General features: G+C 42.7%; 1 protein-coding gene across 1 annotated transcript in view; it reads left to right on the top strand.

Moving 5' to 3' along the window:
- atrnl1a (attractin-like 1a) overlaps nt 1-17,838 on the top strand; it is a gene marked incomplete at its 3' end in the record, with an annotated part of 100,176 nt that overhangs the window by 24,341 nt on the left and 57,997 nt on the right. The window contains 6 exon segments of the mRNA XM_053435845.1: nt 7,328-7,411; nt 9,126-9,239; nt 10,173-10,301; nt 11,820-12,028; nt 15,903-16,077; nt 16,484-16,571. Coding sequence (XP_053291820.1) covers nt 7,328-7,411; nt 9,126-9,239; nt 10,173-10,301; nt 11,820-12,028; nt 15,903-16,077; nt 16,484-16,571 — 799 coding nt within the window.

Raw genomic sequence — 17,838 nt, forward strand, 5'->3', positions numbered from 1 at the left:
GGGGGTTAGAGGAACAGAAGCAAAGGGAGTTAAAGGTATTGACGCAAAGGGGGTCAAAGGAATTGAAGCAAAGGGGATTAGAGGAATTGAAGCAAAGGGGGTTAAAGGAATTGAAGCAAAGGGGATTAGAGGAATTGAAGCAAAGGGGGTTAAAGGAATTGAAGCAAAGGGGATTAGAGGAATTGAAGCAAAAGTGGTTAAAGGAATTTAAGCAAAGGGGGTTAGAGAAATTGAAGCAAAGGGGGTTAAAGGAACTGAGGCAAAGGGGGTTAAAGGAATTGAAGCAAAGGGGGTTAGAGGAACGGAGGCAAAAGGGGTTAAAGGAATTGAGGCAAAGGGGATTAGAATTTTTTTCGATTGCATAAACACTAAAATCAAAAGTATAACACAATTATCAAACCTGACACTCAAGGAGCAAAACATGGCCCCAGATCTGCACCACTATAAGCACAATGTCAGCTTCACACTTTTTGCAAAACAATACACACAGTGATCTGCAAAACACTAAACACACTTGTATACATTAAACACAGAAGTATATCAAGATGTCACTTCCTTGCAATTCCTAAGCACTGCCTGTCAAATGACCACCCCTATGGGCCAATTGGTTAAACAATTGGTTAAACACCATCAGGTGTTCAAACACATGATTGCTTAAAGTTTTTTTCGATTGCTTAAGCACGATTTTCAAAACAGGGCCCGGTGTTTCAAACACTAAACACAATCAGCACAACCACACACCCAATCAGCAGAACACCTCAGATCCTTTGCGAAACTAAACGCTCTTGTAAAAACTATACACTTATTTATCAAAACCATATTTTTTTGCCATATGAAACACACACGTTTCATATGACTTAATTCTGCTTTAGCCAGAGACACACTGCTGTTGCTAACCTAAAACACTTTTAGCAATTCCAGTTCTCAGTGATTAGAGTTCTATAAGTGAAGTACTCTGAGAAAGTGCAAATATACAATAAATTCATCAAACACTACACAAGACCAATGCTGCAGTCCCATGAAAATTTAATTTGTTTCTCTCCATATCCCCAAATCAGTCAATATGTCAACATGGAGAATCACAACAAAACATGTCCCAGTTTTCATGCTACTACAGGAGTGTGCATAACACTGTAAGCTCGACAAATATCAGACAACAGAAAATTCTGTATCCAGTACAGTTTCAATGAGGGCTACCTGAGCCTGGGGCTGGAGATCATAAACCCTCCACCGCCATGCCGTGAAAAAGTCTTTGATTGGGTTTAGAGACGGAGAGTATGGTGGAAGGTACAGTACTGTAAACTGTGGATGGTGTTGAAACCAGTTCTGGACCAGAGCAGAGCGGTGGAATGACACATTGTCCCAGATGACAATGGATTGCATCTGGTGCCTGTGGTTGAGTGCTGTGACGATGTTGTGTAATCGGTCCAAACATTTGAGAATGTGAGGTGTGTTGTAAGGGCCCATATTGTCGTGACGGAGGAGGACCCCATTCTGTGTAGTGGCAGCGCAAAGGGTGATGTTACCCCCACGTTGCCCTGGGACATGGATTATAGCCCCGTGGACAATGATATTTCTGTCTCTCCTTCTTGCTTTTGTCAGGTTGAACCCCGCCTCATCTATTTATATGAATTCATGTGATTTCCTCAGCATCCATCTGTAAAACTCTCAGAAATACAGTGAAAGACAAGATTGTGTAGTTCAGCATAGGTCTGGAATACAGTACATTTACATTATGAAAGTTAGGTGTGCAGTATGCAACATCACACACAACATCATTACTAATGCCGCAACCGCAGCCTTCTTCACCTCCGAGGATTCCCCCTCTCACCATCACTCTTCTTCTTTTTTGAGCACAAGCTCCATTTTGGTTGAAAACAGGTGAACTAAGCTGCTGCATTGCTATAGTGCTTAAACCTGATTGGTGTGTCTACAATTGAGCAATGCTGTGTTTGAACGCCAATTGGTTAAACATGGTGTGTTTAACCAATTGGCCCATAGGGGTGGTCATTTGACAGGCAGTGCTTAGGAATTGCAAGGAAGTGACATCTTGATATACTTCTATGTTTAATGTATACACGTGTGTTTAGTGTTTTGCAGATCACTGTGTGTATTGTTTCCAAAAAGTGTGAAGCTGACATTGTGCTTATAGTGGTGCAGATCTGGGCCCATGTTTTGCTCCTTGAGTGTCAAGTTTGATAATTGTGTAGTACTTTTGATTTTAGTGTTTATGCAATCAAAAAAAAACTGTAAAGAAATTGAAGCAAACGGGGTTAGAGGAAGCTAATGGGACTAATAGATCAATGGAAACTCTGATGTGACAATAAGCCACACCCCCCAACTTTGGCTGTTACAAAAAATAACTCATCGAACAATTATATCCATTAGTCTGGTATTAGGCTTTTGTTTCACAGACAATACGTGTGCTTGCGCTTTCCACTTGGATCGACCTTGTACTGCAGTACCTAACCCTACCTGGTCCAGAGGAGCCCTTCACATCACTAACCCTAACCCTAACCCTAACATATTATTTGGTTATTCAATATGGCCTTGTTTTTTCAGTTTTTGCCTGTTATTCATTTATTTATTCAAATTGATAATTAGAGTTAGTTTGTTAAGAAACTAAATATATAAGTTGAAAATATCCTACTGTGTTTTTTATTTATTTATTATTATTATTTTTAATTTGGTAAATAATTTTGGCGATGGGTGCCATTTTTTGGGGGGTTTGAGCAGCTGCCCCCCAAAATGTCTGTGCACGTGCCTGTTGTCTTCCAAAGATTTTCTCTCTTCAAAAATCATTTCTCATGTAGACTGACATGAGTGTGTTCAAGTTCAAGAAATAGACCTCAATACTGATGAAGAACCTTGTGTCCTGTTCGTTTTTTCCAATCATATCTTGATTGTAATTGATGTTTCTTTGTTAGATTGCATTTTATCACAAATAACGAAAAGCACCTTTATTCATAAATGTGAGTTAACAGGGGTAAATGACAAATATTAACCATATATGCTGTTTATATTGCTTGTAATTGGGATAAAGTTAACATCTGTTCAGTATTTTTACATACATTGTTGTAGCTGTATTGCTTGAAAGATCGAATAATGCGGTGGGTCCACCAGACCCGTGAACATTGGCTGAGTGACCAAAACACGAACACCACACAATTTTTGTGCTCCATCTTCAATTCCAGTTTTACCTTGAAATTGTGTTTATTTGAAATACAGCAATGCCTAATTTAATAACCAATGTGTAGGTACACTGAGTGGACCTAATGCAGTCCCATACAAAATGCCATATATTATATAAGAAGACATTTTACTCCAAAATTGAAAAAGTTGAGATCTCAAATTTCCTTTTAATTTAAGACAAACACAATCAAGTAACACTTTATCCATTTACGCTGATTCTGTGCAGCAACTGTGACTCTTATTCTGAAAATATCTGAAAGTTAGATGCTTACTATTGCTATTTGATCACCAGCCATAATGAGGTTACTCTCCTCCGCCTTATACAGCTTTTGGGAGCTAAGTTCAGGTGAAGGTGCCGATGGCTGAGGAATTAAAGGAAGAAACTTGCACTTGAGTAACAGTGAAATTTCAGCTTGAAAAACAGCAAAACTTTAGTCTGAGTGGAATAAATACTGAGAACAAATAATTCCATTTTAGAAATTTTATTCATTTTTATAAATGTTGGGATAACAGGAGCCCCCTGAGAAAACCCATTGCAGAACTTCAGACTTAGTAAAAGCCATGTCAGGAGTAACATCATCCACCTATTATCTCCTGAAGAAGGAAGAGATGCCTGCTCTTAAAGAGGAGAAGAAGCCAGGCTTTTTACACAGGCGTCTTCTCACAATGGAGATTATTAATGTCTCAAGTCCTGGATCTCTTCCAATGAGGGAAGACAGTAGCGTCTTTGGAGAAGGCCACTTCTTACTCAACTCCTTGTAAATGTTCATGTCAAGGCTTCTTTTCAGGATGTAAGGTGAGTCAATGTCTTTGACCTCGGCCCATATTCTCTCCAACAGATGGTGCCTTGTGTCATCATCATTACAGGTCACCTTTGCCTTTTTATAGATTTGTGTGACGATCTTGTCCGATAGAACACTGACATACGTTTTATATTTGACCTCTGCCTGGATCTTTTCAATGTTCTCCCTGGCCCTCCTGTCTGATGATCCTGAGTTGTCACATTCTTTGCTGACTTCTGAGGATGAAGACTGCTTCGATCTTTTCTTCCCACTGCTGCTGACCACTGCTGGTGTTGACTGCTTCGGTCTTTTACTCCCACTGCTGCTGACCACTACTGGTGTTGACTGCTTCGATCTTTTCTTCCCACTGCTGCTGACCACTGCTGGTGTTGACTGCTTAGATCTTTGACTCCCACTGCTGCTGACCACTGCTAGGGTTGACTGCTTCAGTCTTTCATTCCCTCCGCTGCTGACTTCTGAGGATGAAGACTGCTTCGAACTATTACTCCCACTGCTGGTGACCACTGCTGGTGTTGACTGCTTAGATCTTTGACTCCCACTGCTGGTGACAACTGCTAGGGTTGACTGCTTCAGTCTTTTACTCCCACTGCTGCTGACCACTGCTGGTGTTGACTGCTTAGATCTTTGACTCCCACTGCTGGTGACCACTGCTAGGGTTGACTGCTTCAGTCTTTCCTTCCCTCCGCTGCTGACTTCTGAGGATGAAGACTGCTTTGATCTTTTCTTCCCTCCACTGCTGACTTCTGAGGATGAAGACTGTTTCGATCTTTTACTCACACTGCTGGTGACGACTGCTGGTGTTGACGGCTTCAGTCTTTTCTTCCCTCCGCTGCTGACTTCTGATGATGGTGACGACTGTTGTGATCTTTTATTCCCACTGCTGGTGACAACTGCTGGTGTTGACTGCTTCAGTCTTTCCTTCCCTCCGCTGCTGACTTCTGAGGATGAAGACTGCTTTGATCTTTTCTTCCCTCCGCTGCTGAATTCTGAGGATGAAGACTGCTTTGATCTTTGACTCCCACTGCTGGTGACCACTGATAGGGTTGACTGCTTCAGTCTTTCATTCCTACTAACCAGAATGGGATCGTCAGAAGGGTCCTGTTCCTCTGAGGAGATAGCCCAACCTTGCTTGACCAATTGATTGATTCGTCCGTCTGTCTTTAACGACTCGCAGGCATAACAGATCATCTGTTGGACTTTAGCGGGGTTAATAAGGCGGGTTGGGATAGGCTTCTCAGAGCTCACACAGATGGAGATCGCAGACAAGGTGGAGTTGACTGTCTCTGTCACCTCCTCTACAACCAAGTCTGTGAGCTTATCCAAACTCTCAGACGTTGTTGTGCTGCCTGGTGAAAGACTGTTGCTGAGAGTGTCTCCCAGAATGGACCGAACTTTATCCTCAGACACGGGTGAACGAGGACGTCGCTTTACAATGGCATTTGAAACAGACGTCATTAAGTTTAGCAGAAGTTCTGCCAACATAAATGTTGTAGCTTCATCCGGTTTGCATGACTTCAACCTCTCCCACTGCTCTGCTGTGAGCTTCGTAAAAAAGCTTTCAAAGTAAGGGCGGACAGTCTCTGCATTTATGTCCATTTGTTTAACTTTCTGAGTGAATTCCATTGTGACTGTTTTTTTCGCTGTTTGAAATGTGTTTTGCATGAAAAATCTCTTGTTCTTCTTTGTTCTACCAACTGGCTGGTTGCTGCAGACTGATTCTTCAATGAAGCAAAGTGGACACTAGGAATTCAGACAAAGGGGATAAAAGGAATTGAAGCAAAGGGGATTAAAGGAATTGAAGCAAAGGGGGTTAAAGGAATTGAAGCAAAGGGGATTAGAGGAATTGAAGCAAAAGTGGTTAAAGGAATTTAAGCAAAGGGGTTTAGAGGAACAGAAGCAAAGGGGGTCAAAGGAATTGAAGCAAAGGGGATTAGAGGAATTGAAGCAAAGGGGGTTAAAGGAATTGAAGCAAAGGGGATTAGAGGAATTGAAGCAAAGGGGGTTAAAGGAATTGAAGCAAAGGGGATTAGAGGAATTGAAGCAAAAGTGGTTAAAGGAATTTAAGCAAAGGGGGTTAGAGAAATTGAAGCAAAGGAGATTAGAGGAACGGAGGCAAAAGGGGGTTAAAGGAATTGAAGCAAAGGGGGTTAGAGGAACGGAGGCAAAGGGGGTTAAAGGAATTGAGGCAAAGGGGATTAGAGTTTTTTTCGATTGCATAAACACTAAAATCAAAAGTATAACACAATTATCAAACCTGACACTCAAGGAGCAAAACATGGCCCCAGATCTGCACCACTATAAGCACAATGTCAGCTTCACACTTTTTGCAAAACAATACACACAGTGATCTGCAAAACACTAAACACACTTGTATACATTAAACACAGAAGTATATCAAGATGTCACTTCCTTGCAATTCCTAAGCACTGCCTGTCAAATGACCACCCCTATGGGCCAATTGGTTAAACAATTGGTTAAACGCCATCAGGTGTTCAAACACATGATTGCTTAAAGTTTTTTTCGATTGCTTAAGCACGATTTTCAAAACAGGGCCCGGTGTTTCAAACACTAAACCCAATCAGCAGAACACCTCAGATCCTTTGCAAAACTAAACACTCTTGTAAAAACTATAGACTTATTAGATTTTAGTGTTTATTTAATCGAAAAAAACTGTAATGGGATGCCATGTTTTTATCTGCTCACAGGAATATTGTCATTCCACCTCCAGTGTTTCCTTCATACGAGACTAACGTGTGTTTCCCCTGCTGGCTGAGGACATACACTACATGTATCAAGTAGCATAACTGTCAAATATTGATAAACTTCGGTCTGTGCTGCAGAATGGAGTTAGTGTCACGCTGCTGAGCCACATGCTTCCATGCAGCCGGACCAGGGGAACACTACTGAATCAAGCACCTGATGCATTGTGATGCTTTGGGTGTAAAGCTGGATATTTGTCAGCTGATAATCAAACACTGGAGGGTTTGCTGAGCTTATCATGAATACTGGAAACAGGAGAAAACAACGAGTCTGGCTTTGTTTGGCAATAAATAGATGATTACAAACACAAATCCATGTTTGTACATTTCGGAAATTAAACACGTGTTAATCATTTACTTGTTAGAGGAGCTTGCAGGCAGGTTTATGGGATATGAAGAGATGCAGGCTTTGGAAATGCTGTAAAATATTGTAAATACAGTGTGAGAGGATATGATGTGATGTGTTTTGGTCTCTCAACTGTTATCGTGCTCTGTGGCTTTTTGAGCGTATGTCATTTTACCATTATTACTAAATATCAACACTAATCTTGTGTTTCCTGTTGCTCTCTCCAGATTGACCGACCTGACAGGTTCCCTCACAGACGGACCAGTGAACTATAAATACAAGACCAAATGCACTTGGCTCATAGAAGGATAGTAAGTATCAGTGTTTTGTTTTTTTCCTCCCTCATCCCATCATTATTCATCTTACTTAGTTCCACTTGGTTAAAAACAGCAATCTTCCCTTTTCTCTTCTTTCCCTGCGTGTTGCTCGGGGGGGTGTCGGATAAAGAGAGCTTTATTACTGTGCAAATAAAAGCAGTTGTTGTGCTCCACAGTTGCTTTGTGCACATTAACTGCACAGAGAAGCAGCTCAGCAAACACACTGATGGCTCAGTAATCATATCTTGAGTCCTGCATGTGGTTTGTTCTGCTGCTGTCGACACGCGACGCCTGCTCGCTCTAAGTGAAACGTATAGAGCGCTACACAACCCCGCGACAGCCACCGACACACAACTGCAGAAAAACAACATCATGTGAACAGGACATTCTTTTCTCTATGGTTCTCCCTTTAATGCGTCCTCAGGAATGTTAGATTGGCTTCGGGGGGTGAGGAACTGAAGAAGCTCATTATCTCTCCTGGGAAACGTTACAGGACAAGCTGTGGTTTAGGAACATTTAAAAAAAGATGATTACAAATATTTTTTGTCGTACAAGCAGCATTTCTAGGAGACAACAAATGGTTCCAATGTGACAAACCACTAAAGGGCTTTTTAAAAACCAGATGGATTACTGTGACATTTGCTGTAGATATTTATGCGGCCTGAGAAAAGCATAGCTGCTGGTGAGTTAGTGCTCGACCAACAGGTCAACATCTCCTCAAGCAGCTACACAGGACCTCATCCATCACTTTCACATGTGCACTGCAGCAGTTCTGCTTCTGGGTCTTTTCCTGTCACTTGTCAGTAACAACATGCGTCTGCACCTCAGACTGAGATTCATCTTCCTTCATACGACAGAGTATCAGGGTCAGCTACAGAAACAGGTATACTTAAGTACAAGTTTGAAGAAAGAACCACAGGGACTTTGTATAGTGGTCGACTGGGAGGTTATCATTGGTTACATCTGCATTCTGAAAATAATCAGATTTAATATTTTGGATCCAGAAGGAATGACACCACAGAAACCACCGTTTCTTCTTGCTGGTTATTCCTTAAAAAATCTTAAGACTTTATGACTTTTTTCTCATTAAATTACTACTCTATATTATACACTTTTTGTATTCTATTGCCTTTCTTTAGTATTTTTTTATTCTCTTGTAATAAACCTTAGTCTGACCTGCCTGCGGCTGTAGAAACTGAATTTCCCCAGCGTGTGGATCAATAAAGTTTTATCTCATCTTATCTTATCTTTAGTCTCTTTCTTCAATATGGCCCTAATACTCTGTTTTTTTCAGAACCCGAGGTTATCCAGCTTTTGACAAAACAACTGTGTATTTAACTATGCACAACCTGATCTACTCTAATCTTTGCTTTGGACTTGGAGCGACACTGTGTAACGCTCTCTGAGCAACAGGGTTTATTTGTGTTCGATAAGAGGAGGTGTGCAGACGTGGCGTCATCTGTATTTACAGTCTGTGAGGTCAAAACACTGATTGCAGTATTCGGGAGACGTGTTATTCAGAGAAGGAAACACTTCACACCGACTTCACCTCAGCACAAAGGTTTCCTGAGGCGCGAGCATGAAACAGTTTATGATCATAACTGCAGAATTCATGAAGTGCATCATAAAAGAGAGGATCCCGTGAAGTAATATATATATATATTCATCAATTCTGTTTGTGTCATGTCTATCTCCTCTGTGTTCTCAGTCCTAATGCAGCACTCAGGCTGCGCTTCAATCACTTTGCCACCGAGTGCAGCTGGGACCACATGTACGTCTACGATGGAGACTCCATCTACGCCCCTTTGATTGCCGTCTTCAGGTAGGCACCTGCTACTCTGAACAGGAGGGGGTGGTGTTGTTGGGGGGGGGGTTGGCCTTTGGCAAAGCTTCGAAAGCAAATCTGCACTTGTGCTGTCACATGACTCCAAACAATGGGCCTCGTAATTACCATCGTGCCGCAGCACCACGATAATAGAAAGGAAATATTGCAATTACTCACATCAGCCCTGAAAACCTCCTCTTCGTCTGGAGCCTCACTGCATGTATGCAGGGGGGGGGGGGGGGGGGGGTTAGCGTCTCTTTCATTTGACACAAGTTCATTGAAAACACTAATAAACCTGGATTTGCAAACCTCCCTCTCCCTCCCGGGGTCCACTGAGGGTTATCTCCCGGTGAGAGTTTAGTTGCTCCCACGATACGAGGCGACTAATTAGGTCTAATGCTGGAGAGAAAAGGATTTTGTTTTTTTAATAAACACAGCTGAGACTGGTGGAGTGTTATTATTTCCAGTAATCTTGCATTATTCAGTATAGATTGGTTGGAGGAAAAAAAAAACAACAGCCGTAGATGTGGCAGGGAGGAGGTTTGGACTCGGAATCATTATGGGACAGGGTGGATTTGCATTGCGTTTATTTAAGTGCACGTCTCTCATGAGAAAGAGACAGGAAGGACAAATATGCCCCCCCCCCCCCCCCCCCCCCCACACACACACACACACACCACCCACACTGAAAAACCTCATCAAAATAAATAAAAACGAGATCTGCTCTGAGACGTCATTCCACTTTAAAGCTAATCACGTCCCTTTTTGAGCCGGGTTCCTGAAATGGACTCATTTCATCGTAAAGCTTTCAGACCGGCGCTGATAAAATACAGCTGCATTATAAAATACTTTTTATTATTAGCATTTGACTTCTTCTTCTCTCTCTCTCTCTCTCTCTCTCTCTCTCTCTCTCTCTCTCTCTTTCCTCAGCGGTCTTGTCGTGGCAGAGAGCGGCGGCAATGAGACGGTTCCCGAGGTGGTGACGACCTCCGGCTACGCTCTGCTGCACTTCTTCAGCGACGCGGCGTACAACCTGACCGGCTTCACCATCACCTACTCGTACGTGTGATCGTCCCTCACCTCCCTCGGTGTCGGGCCTGACGCCAAACACTGACCTGGGGACAGAGCTTTAGATACGATGGGTTTCATTTGGAGGTTTAATCAAAGTTAAAACAAAAGGGTTGAGTCTACGATGATCTACATTTTTTATACGTGGGGCAGAGTGGCCTTGGGGGTAGAGTGGGCGTTCTCCAACATGAAGGTTGCCGGTTCAATCCCCACTCTTCCCCATCTGCATGTCGAAGTGTCCTTGGCAAGATACTGAACCCCTAAATGGCCCCTCATAAATGTTGAGTGTACTCAAAATGTAAGTCGCTTTGGACAAAATGACTTTAACCCTTCACGGTGGCCATCTTGCCTACGTAGCAGAGGGGGGGGGGACATGAACGTGTTTTCAAGCTTGCGAACATGGCAGCAGCCAAACTCAAGATTTGTTAATACTCGTCAGTACGAACTGTTATTTCATGATGAATATTTCCGTCTTTTCTTGCAAATACGTTGGTGAAAAACTTCACGTAGTTTTTGAGATTTAGTTTTACGGGACAAACCAAAGACTTTGCAGAACAGCCATCTGCTTGTAGCTGTCACAGCCCAGCCGGTCTTAAAACTGCAGGAGGGTGCACGTTGCTCAGGCCAGAAAAACCTACCGGCTCCTTCGGGTGAGGGCGTGGAGGCAACTCGTGGAACAGCTAGTTAAAGTATCGGATGACCGTCAGAAAAAAACCTCGTTCAAGATAAAATAGTTCGAGAAACGTCAGCGAGATGAACACTGGAATGCTTTAAAATCATCAGACTAATGTTTATCATGTGTGATAAATCCCTGGGTTTTGTTTCCTCACGTCCTCGAGAGTCCCCTCCGACACAAACCAGGCTGCTTTACTACACCATGAGGAAATGAATGATATGTGTTTGGCTGCAGTGAGGACAGTTAGTACAGTCACACAGCCCCAAGGCTTTTATATCAAACGCACACAAGGACACACTCACACACACACACACAGACACACACACTGAGGGGAGGTTAAGGTTGCCATGACGACCATCTTGTCACATCAGCACATCAGCTCAACTGAAGGATTGAGGAAGACTCTTCTGCCTCTGGTCCTCGACTCCTCTTCCTCCACCTGTCTGCTACGACAGATAATCATGTGATTAGGATGTAATTCAGGCTCCAAGGTCTCAATGTGTAGTGATCTCATGTTGTAAGAATCTAGTGTCTCTCTTTCTCGTCTTTATTTGAAAGGTGATTTTATGCCGGGTTAAAGAAATGATTCACAGGACTTCAGGGAGTCTACACCTTTTCATTTAATCTATAGTCATTTGACCCATTGTCTTAATACAGATATTGCTTGGTATAGCTTTAATAATTTACTGCAAAGAAGCCTTTTCAATGACCTCAGTTAGGATAAATAAGGCCATGTGGGTATGATAATGAATATGAGTCCGCTCACAGTCACGTTCTCTCAGTTTAACCTTGAAGAACTTCCTGGACCTCCTGTCTCATTGTGTGTCCCTCAGGATCAACTCGTGTCCCAACAACTGTTCGGGCCACGGCAGATGCGGCGCGGCCACCTTGGCCTCCGGTCGCGTGTACTGCGAGTGCGAGGACTACTGGAAAGGAGACGCCTGCGACGTCCCGTACTGCAGAGACAACTGTGGCAGCCCGGACCACGGCTACTGTGACCTGACCGGAGAGAAGCTCTGCGTCTGCAACGACAGCTGGCAAGGTAACAGAGCAGGGACGGGGACGGGGACGGGGAGGGGGACGAGGAGCGGGACGGGGAGCGGGACGGGGAGGGGGAGCGGGACGGGGAGGGGGACGGGGACGGGGACGAGGAGTGGGACGGGGAGCGGGACGAGGAGCGGGACGAGGAGGGGGACGGAACTTTGTAGGGAAATTAGAACATACGTCTCTGTGGTCTGGAGAGAATGGATTTAGTGTTGTTCTAGTTTGAAACTGGACGAAAACCAACGACTGTATATAAAGATGGACGAGGCGTTTCCACTTCCTCCCACTATTAAAAAATATACAGCCGAAATATCCTGTATATACAGCTACTGCCATCTTGAGCTCAAGATGTAATTTTGTCATAAATGCTTGAACATACATCAGTATATTAGGAACTACCATGTTTGAGCAAGATTTAAATATATATTTAACTATGAGCTTCATTTTTTGTATGAAAGGTGCTATACAAGTAAAGTTTATTATTATTATTATTATTGTTACTCAATCATGACAGTTGACCCCCATTTTTATAGCCTCCAATAAGGAATTTAAATCAAACATGGCCACTAGAGGGCGATCAAGAGGATTTGGCTTCACTTTTGGGAACTGTCATGTCGGCCATCTTTTTATACATTCTGCAACCGAGTGTTTCAACAGCACTTTGATGGACATGTGATGCTAATACAATATTTAAGTGTTTCTTATACTTACAGTTAAATCAAGGTGTTTAAGATTTAACCCAGCCGATGTTAACAGGCACATTTAAAGTCCAGTGTGATGAACCTTCACTTGATCATCTGTCATAACGACAAACGTTATTTATCTTCAAAACAGAAACACCTTCCCTGTGATCCTCGTCATCATCATGTCTGTTTTGTTTTTAATGTGAAAGGAAAAGAAAGAGAACATGACAAATGGAGGAGCAGTCGTCTTCCTGTTTACACTCATATTATTATTTTTTATGTTATAACAAAAATAAGTTGTAATATCCTGGGAAATCTGAGTGCAGCCGAGTATATGAGGCCTCATTATTTCTTTATGTTTCATTTGTGAGCTGCTCTGGAAGCAACTTTATGATCCGTGACATCCTAGTTTCTGATTGACAATAAATTCCACACTTTGTTTTCTCCATTTTAAAAAACAAAGAACATTTCTTGATGCAACCAGAAGTTATTGAAAACAACCTTGACGCTGACGCAAAGGGGGCGTGGCTTCACAGACAGGTGATTTAATGAGTGATTGAATTTTTTACATACTTTTTCGATAATGAGAGAAAACAACTTTTAATATACATCATTATAGTTTCTATATGTTTTTGAAGACTTTTAGAAAAGTCACATATCAAACCTCTATAATAAAGTTTTAATTAACTCACTGGACAAATATAAAGATATATTTGAATAGTGATGCTCCAAATTAATGTAATAAATAAAGATGGTGTTCAAACTTAATTTGTTTTTAACGTTAAATACTACATTGTACAATTTTGAAATTCTATTAATGCAAATATTGAATTATCTTCTGTCCTGTAGTTTGTTTCCAGCTGTCAAATGAACCAATATTAAAACGAAGCTTTTTTAAATGTAACCGCACCAGACATTGTATTCAGATGAGAAGGTGAAGCTCTGCCCTCTCTTGGACAAACAGTGTAAGCACAAATAGAAACACTGTGAAATGAGTGGAGTCACCTTCCACCCCTGAAATATCCATTTTAATGTTGTTTTACATAATTATAGCTACATTAAAATGCAGAACCTGGCTTACTTGTACATTTCTGAAGCTAGTTTCCATAAATGTATTATTCAAAATGTTACTTTTACCTTCACCAATTGATTTTTGGCATGAAATTCTAAATCTATGGAGTCTTAATTGTCTCTCAGAAGACGTGTGAGGATGAATAAAAGAATAAATAGCAGCACCGAATGCAATCATCTGAAATTTTGAAGCGTTAAGCGATGAATGTATATATCTGTGATTTGTATGAAATGAAAACGTTCTGGATACAGACACACATTAGAGCCTCGATAGTGAATCACAGTATCAGTGTGCAATAGTTACGCACATGAACTGAATTATCTACACAAATTCAGAACCACATTTCAACTAACGATTATCTCATAGATGCACAAATGATTCCTTCACGTCTTTATCCCATGAAATTAATATTTATTTCTGTCTTCTAACCAAGAAAATTAAGGTTATACAGTTATTACAAGTGATGTGAGGATAGATTATATGCGATCATTTAAATATTGTTATCAATCTTTAAAGACAGTGAATGAATTAAGCAAATATTCTCGACCCGATAAAATACAAAGATCAGCAGGTGAAGACATGAGTGTGTCTGTGTGTGTGTGTGTGTGTGTGTGTGTGTGTGTCTGCGTGTGTGTGTGTGTGTGTGTGTGTGTGTGTGTGTGTGTGTGTGTGTGTGTGATAATGAATCAGGTGAGCGCAGTCGACTGAGACAGTGGAGGTAATAAAGCTGCTGGTCTCCACAGCAACCGCCGTCTCACAGCAGAATATATGTTTTTGTGTTAATGAAAGGAGGATGTTCTGCTATTTGTCCTCCTCTTTCCTTCATCCCTCCATCCCTCCATCCCTCTTCTCTTCTCATCCCTCCTCCTCTGCTCATCCCTCCATCCCTCCTCTCTCCTCATCCCTCCATCCCTTCTCTCTCCTCATTCCTCCATCCCTCCTCTCTGCTCATCCCTCCATCCCTCCTCTCTCCTCATCCCTCTATCCCTCCTCTCTGCTCATCCCTCCATCCCTCATCTCTGCTCATCCCTCCATCCCTCCTCATCCTTCCATCCCTCCTCTCTCCTCATCCCTCCATCCCTCCTCTCTGCTCATCCCTCCATCCCTCCTCATCCCTCTATCCCTCCTCTCTGCTCATCCCTCCTCATCCCTCTATCCCTCATCTCTGCTCATCCCTCCATCCCTCCTCTCTCCTCATCCCTCTATCCCTCCTCCTCTGCTCATCCCTCCATCCCTCCTCTCTGCTCATCCCTCCATCCCTCCTCTCTCCTCATCCCTCCTCCTCTGCTCATCCCTCCATCCCTCCTCTCTGCTCATCCCTCCATCCCTCCTCTCTCCTCATCCCTCCATCCCTCCTCTCTGCTCATCCCTCCATCCCTCCTCTCTCCTCATCCCTCTATCCCTCCTCTCTGCTCTTCCCTCCTCTCTGCTCATCCCTCCTCATCCCTCCATCCCTCCTCTCTCCTCATCCCTCCATCCCTCCTCTCTGCTCATCCCTCCATCCCTCCTCTCTCCTCATCCCTCTATCCCTCCTTTCTGCTCTTCCCTCCTCTCTGCTCATCCCTCCTCAGTTCACTGAATCAGTGTCTTTCACTCTTTGTTTCTACTCATCTTTGCATATCGCTGTGGTTTGTTTCCTGCTCAATATTAACCACTGATCTGCATGGGGCGAAAGGGTGCAATATTATTTGTGTGTGTGTGTGTGTGTGTGTGGAGAGTTGTGTACCTGTGTCTCACTCTGTTTGTGCCTTTTCAGATTTCAAATTATATCTGATATGATTTGGAGTCAGTGGGTCATTGCCATTTACCATGTGACTCTCTGTTTTGTATCTGATGAACAAGTGAACATAAAGTAGAGAGAGAAAAATTGAGTCAAAGCTGAAATCAACTCAATAACCACATATCCTGCTTCATACAGACCCCAGATCTTTTTATAAATCCACTAGAGGGCGCCAAAGTCACACAATTAATTCTACTCAGACTATTTCTCATTCCTTTGACGAGTTCATCTTTATCTTTTTGTTGTGGCTGTGGTTTCTAACTACCGTATGTTGGAGGCTATTGAAAGATGTATTTTAAATCTGATGTGTCTCTTCCTCCTCTCTCCTCTTCCTCAGGTCCAGACTGTTCTCTGTCCGTCCCGTCCACCGAGGCCTTCTGGACGCTGCCCAGCGTCAAGCCGTCGGCGCAGTCGTCGGGTCGAGCGTCCCATCAGGCACTGCTGCACTCTGGGCTCATGTGGGTGGTGGGAGGCTACTCCTTCAACTACTCCAACTACCACATGGTTCTCAAGTGAGTGTCTGTCCCGTGAAACTGGAATCAGGGTCCAAACTCATCCTTAGAAAAGATGTTCTTTGATATCCAACCGACTTTTCTGACATTTGGACTTTTCAAACTGAGACGTATTTTGAGTCATTTTGAATGGCTGCATTCCATTTAGCTTTTCTAGTTCCACGACTCATGCCAACACTCACGATTATCATTCATCCAGTGTCAAATAAATATCTGTAATTTTAGGAAACCTCTCAAATAACTCACCTGAGAATCATCGTGGCAAAACATGTGCTAATGTCGGCTAAAAAACTTTCCCCTGCGTCTTAAAGGGCCTAAACCTCTGTTAGACGTCAGTGAGCAAAGTCGACTGTAATGTAATTTAACTTTTTCATCATCGGTGTGTAAATCTCTTCTCTCCGTGCAGCTACAACCTGGAGAGCAGCACGTGGGACGCGGTGCCTGTGAGCAGCGGCCCTCTCCACAGATACGGACACTCGCTGGCTCTGCACCAGGTAACACACAACTCAGGCTCTCACTCGTACAGTAACACACACTAACACAGCACAGTGTGACTGATCCCAGGCAAGTTCAGGATTTCTTCTATGTTTTAATAAAATGCTGCGGTTGGAAGTTTCATATTTGATCTTTACTTTTTTTGACCTAAGACTTAGGACTGTTTTGAATGAACCGTTCAAGTTGAAAAAAATATAATATAATACACAAATTACGCGTCTTTATGAAGTCATACAATAATTATTTTGAAAGGCTCTTCTCTGCGGTGGAATCGACTCATTTCACATGATTTATAGAAAAAAATAAATAGCCCCTGAGTCACTTTACCTGTGAAGACTTGACCTGAATCCTCCGGTCGTCCCTCTATCGATCCGTCACGTCACAGTACGCAGCGTCCCATGATGCATCACTGTCCAGAGTGTGGGCCGCCTGCTCTTTGTGTGAGGAGGAAGTGGTTTGGTGAAGGACGGTGGAGAGAATGAAGACGAATGTGTGTTCCCCCGTAACGATGCTGTGATCTGAGCCAGAGGAGGTCGCAGTGTCCGACTGGAGATTTGTTGGAGGCAGTAACTCCGACTTGTTTACGGCTCTGGCAGCTCCAAGTTCAATCTCCTGCAGAAGAAGGTTTGAGAGGAATCACTTTTTCTCCTTCTCTTGAAACGTCTGAGAGGACGGCAGGAAGCAGAACATGCAGGTTTCATTCTGATCTCAGGGAGACTCTTCACCTCTCAGCCCCAGATCTCTCTAATGAGACTCGTGTTGAAGCTGCTGCTCTGCTGACACTGATGTAAACGCTCCATCGCTGCAGATGTGGAGTAAAGTTTAGATCAAAGAGGGTTTAAAGATGCTGTTACTAAATAACATAGTCATGCAAAGCTCTGCCTTCTTAGATTTTAGCCCCAGATCCTCTTTAAAATCCTGGGGCAGAAGTCTGTTCTCTGCTGACTCAGCAATTTCTTTCCAAGTACCTTTTAAAGATGTGCTGTTATCACAGAGCGTCTCCTCCAATAACTTAAACTTTAATTCACTTTCACAACTGTTGCCATTTGATTCTGATGATTTTGTGACCTACTTGATTTAATGGCTGCCTTGTGAAGCACTTTGAAATCTGGATTATTTAAAAGATGATGTTTATATGTAAATTTATGTAAAAGGTGTCGCTTGAGAAAAAAGTTGTTCAAAAAGTTTAAGATGTTTAAATGTGCAGGTGTTATCCTTGGGTAGCTAACCTAAGCTCAGTGCCTTGTTCACTGATATGAAAAAATT

This window comes from Pleuronectes platessa, chromosome 12, assembly GCF_947347685.1.
Source record: "Pleuronectes platessa chromosome 12, fPlePla1.1, whole genome shotgun sequence".
Lineage (NCBI taxonomy): Eukaryota > Metazoa > Chordata > Actinopteri > Pleuronectiformes > Pleuronectidae > Pleuronectes > Pleuronectes platessa.